Source organism: Charadrius vociferus, unplaced genomic scaffold (assembly GCF_000708025.1).
Source record: "Charadrius vociferus isolate BGI_N301 unplaced genomic scaffold, ASM70802v2 scaffold434, whole genome shotgun sequence".
NCBI lineage: Eukaryota > Metazoa > Chordata > Aves > Charadriiformes > Charadriidae > Charadrius > Charadrius vociferus.
Genome location: NW_009648154.1, coordinates 316,573 through 318,810, shown reverse-complemented (window position 1 = coordinate 318,810; position 2,238 = coordinate 316,573). Strand labels below are relative to the sequence as shown.

Below are 2,238 nucleotides of genomic sequence, written 5' to 3'. Positions count from 1 at the left end.
TCAGAAGGGAGAAGAGGTGTCCTGCAACTGACTGAGCTTCTTTGACCCCACAGTACAAGTATAAAGAAGGCTATCGCAAGCAGCTTGGCCACCACATAGGGACCCGAAACATAGAGGATGATCCAAAGATGATGTGGTCGATGCACGTAGCCAAGATCCAGAGTGACAGGGAGTACAAGAAAGCCTTTGAGAAGTCCAAGACACACTTCAGTAGCCCGGTGGACATGCTGGGAATCGTGTTGGCCAAGAAATGTCAGGAGTTGGTCAGTGACATTGATTACAAGCACCCTCTGCATCGGTGGACCTGCCTGCCAGACCAGAACGACGTGGTACAAGCCAGGAGAGTGTATGACCTTCAGAGTGATGTAAGTTGTTCTTTCCTGGCTGTGAGAAATCCAGAGTTCTGTCTTGTGTTCTGTCCTGTTGATGGAGAAGGTCCAGGTGGGGAGCATAAGTCTGGGCTGGTTCTGTGAGACTGAGACTGTGTTGTGGCCATACTATCTTGCTGAATTATAGGATCATAGGTTTCAGTTGGGAGGGATCATTAAGATCATGTAGTTCCAACTGCCATGCCACGGGCAGGGATATCTTCCAGTAAATGACGTTGCTCAAAGCCCAGTCCAACCTGGTCTTGAACACTTCCTTGGAGGGGGGGTCCACAGCCTCTCTGGACAACCTGTCCAGTGTCCCACCACCCTCACAGTAAAGAATTTCTTCCTAATATCGAATCTAAGTCTACCCTCTTCCAGTTTAAAACAATTACCCCTGTGTTTATATTGAAAAGAAATTTTCAATTTCTACCTTTTTCATCAAGCTCCCTTTAATTTCTCATTGTACAGTTCATGAGAGAACTCAGCAGTCCAGCTTTCTTTTTGCTGGGATATTGCCAAGAATGGACTGCGATGAAGTTAGTGGGGGGTCATACTTTATGGTCACAGAAGATTCCTGTATTGCCTTGAGCATTGTGTGGGGAGGGTTGCTGCGGGTGGCTGGAGTTCTGAATGGCGGGGAGGAACAACCGAGTCAAATAATTTTTTTGGAGGACCAACAGTAGGCAAAGGCAAGCCATGCCTGCAGTTGTGAATGTATGAGAGCCATAGGTACTGAGGTATAAGGCTCATCCCATGCCTCTGCTGGCTGGAGATTGCTGGATGGGGCAGGTTTTTCCCAGGCAGGCGAAGAAGATGGTGGAGGGAAGGCTTTGTGGGTTGCTTGGCACCTGCTTGTGCTGTTGTAGGCATGGGGAGCCAGGTTGTGGGGAGCTGCGCTTCATGGGAGTCCCTTTGTGGTGGCTGGTGGGTTGACACAGGGGGATGCGTTTTGGCAGGCAGAGCTTCCCTTGGCAGGAGGAGTGGTTGCATGGAGTAAGGAGGTTGCTGAGCTGAGTCGTGTCCTTGCCTGTCTTTCAGAATGTGTACAAGTCCGACCTTCAGTGGCTGAGGGGCATTGGCTGGTCCCCAAGTGGTTCTCTGGACGATGAGAAGAATAAGAGGGCGAGCCTCATCCTGAGTGACAAGAAGTATCGTCAGCACCCGGACACCATCAAATTCACGAGCCTTCCTGACTCGATGCCTATGGTTCTGGCAAAGCACAACTCTGAAATTATGAACCAGGTGAGATGTCCTTGTGTTTGCCACCTGAAGGAAAGGAGAGCCTCCGTTTCCCAGGACGTTGGGCTGTCTCCTTCCAGGGCCTGGGTTGTTCAAGGAGGGCATTGCATCCTCTTGCCTCAGGGATTTGTGTTCCTTGTTTTTGATCAGACTGTATTTTGTGTGGTTGGAGCAGTGTTTGGTTGCAGTGTGGGAAAGCAAAGGGTGAAGCGTTAGACGGTTTTGGGACAAGGGAAGGTGTGCCTGAGTCATTGCACTGTAGGGTCCCCTTGCTTCATTCCCTTGAGCTAGTTGGCTCTTTGAGTTTGTTGCCCTGTGCTTGTGCGATATTATTTCATGTTGCACTCTTTTTTTTTTTAGCGCTCATACACATCAGCGTGGGAGAAGGATAAAACCAGCGTTCACATTATGCCGGATACACCTGGTATTTTGCTAGCCCAGCAGAACAGAGTGAACTTCAGTGAGGTCGGTGTTTGAGCTGGGGTTAGGTGTCCATCCCTGGCTGCTGCTGTGGCCCAGGAAGCAGTGTTGTTTGAGGGGAATGCTTGTTTTTTCTTTCAGAAACTGTACAAGCTTGCGATGGAGGAAGAGAAGAAGAAGGGCTATGACATGCGGGCAGATGCCATTC

The 2,238-nt window shown here is 49.7% G+C and overlaps 1 protein-coding gene across 1 annotated transcript in view; it reads left to right on the top strand.

Moving 5' to 3' along the window:
* NEB (nebulin) overlaps positions 1-2,238 on the top strand; it is a 130,558-nt gene that overhangs the window by 43,830 nt on the left and 84,490 nt on the right. Inside the window, 3 exon segments of the mRNA XM_009884033.1 lie at positions 15-365; positions 1,410-1,613; positions 1,971-2,075. Of these exon segments, the coding sequence (XP_009882335.1) occupies positions 15-365; positions 1,410-1,613; positions 1,971-2,075 (660 nt within the window).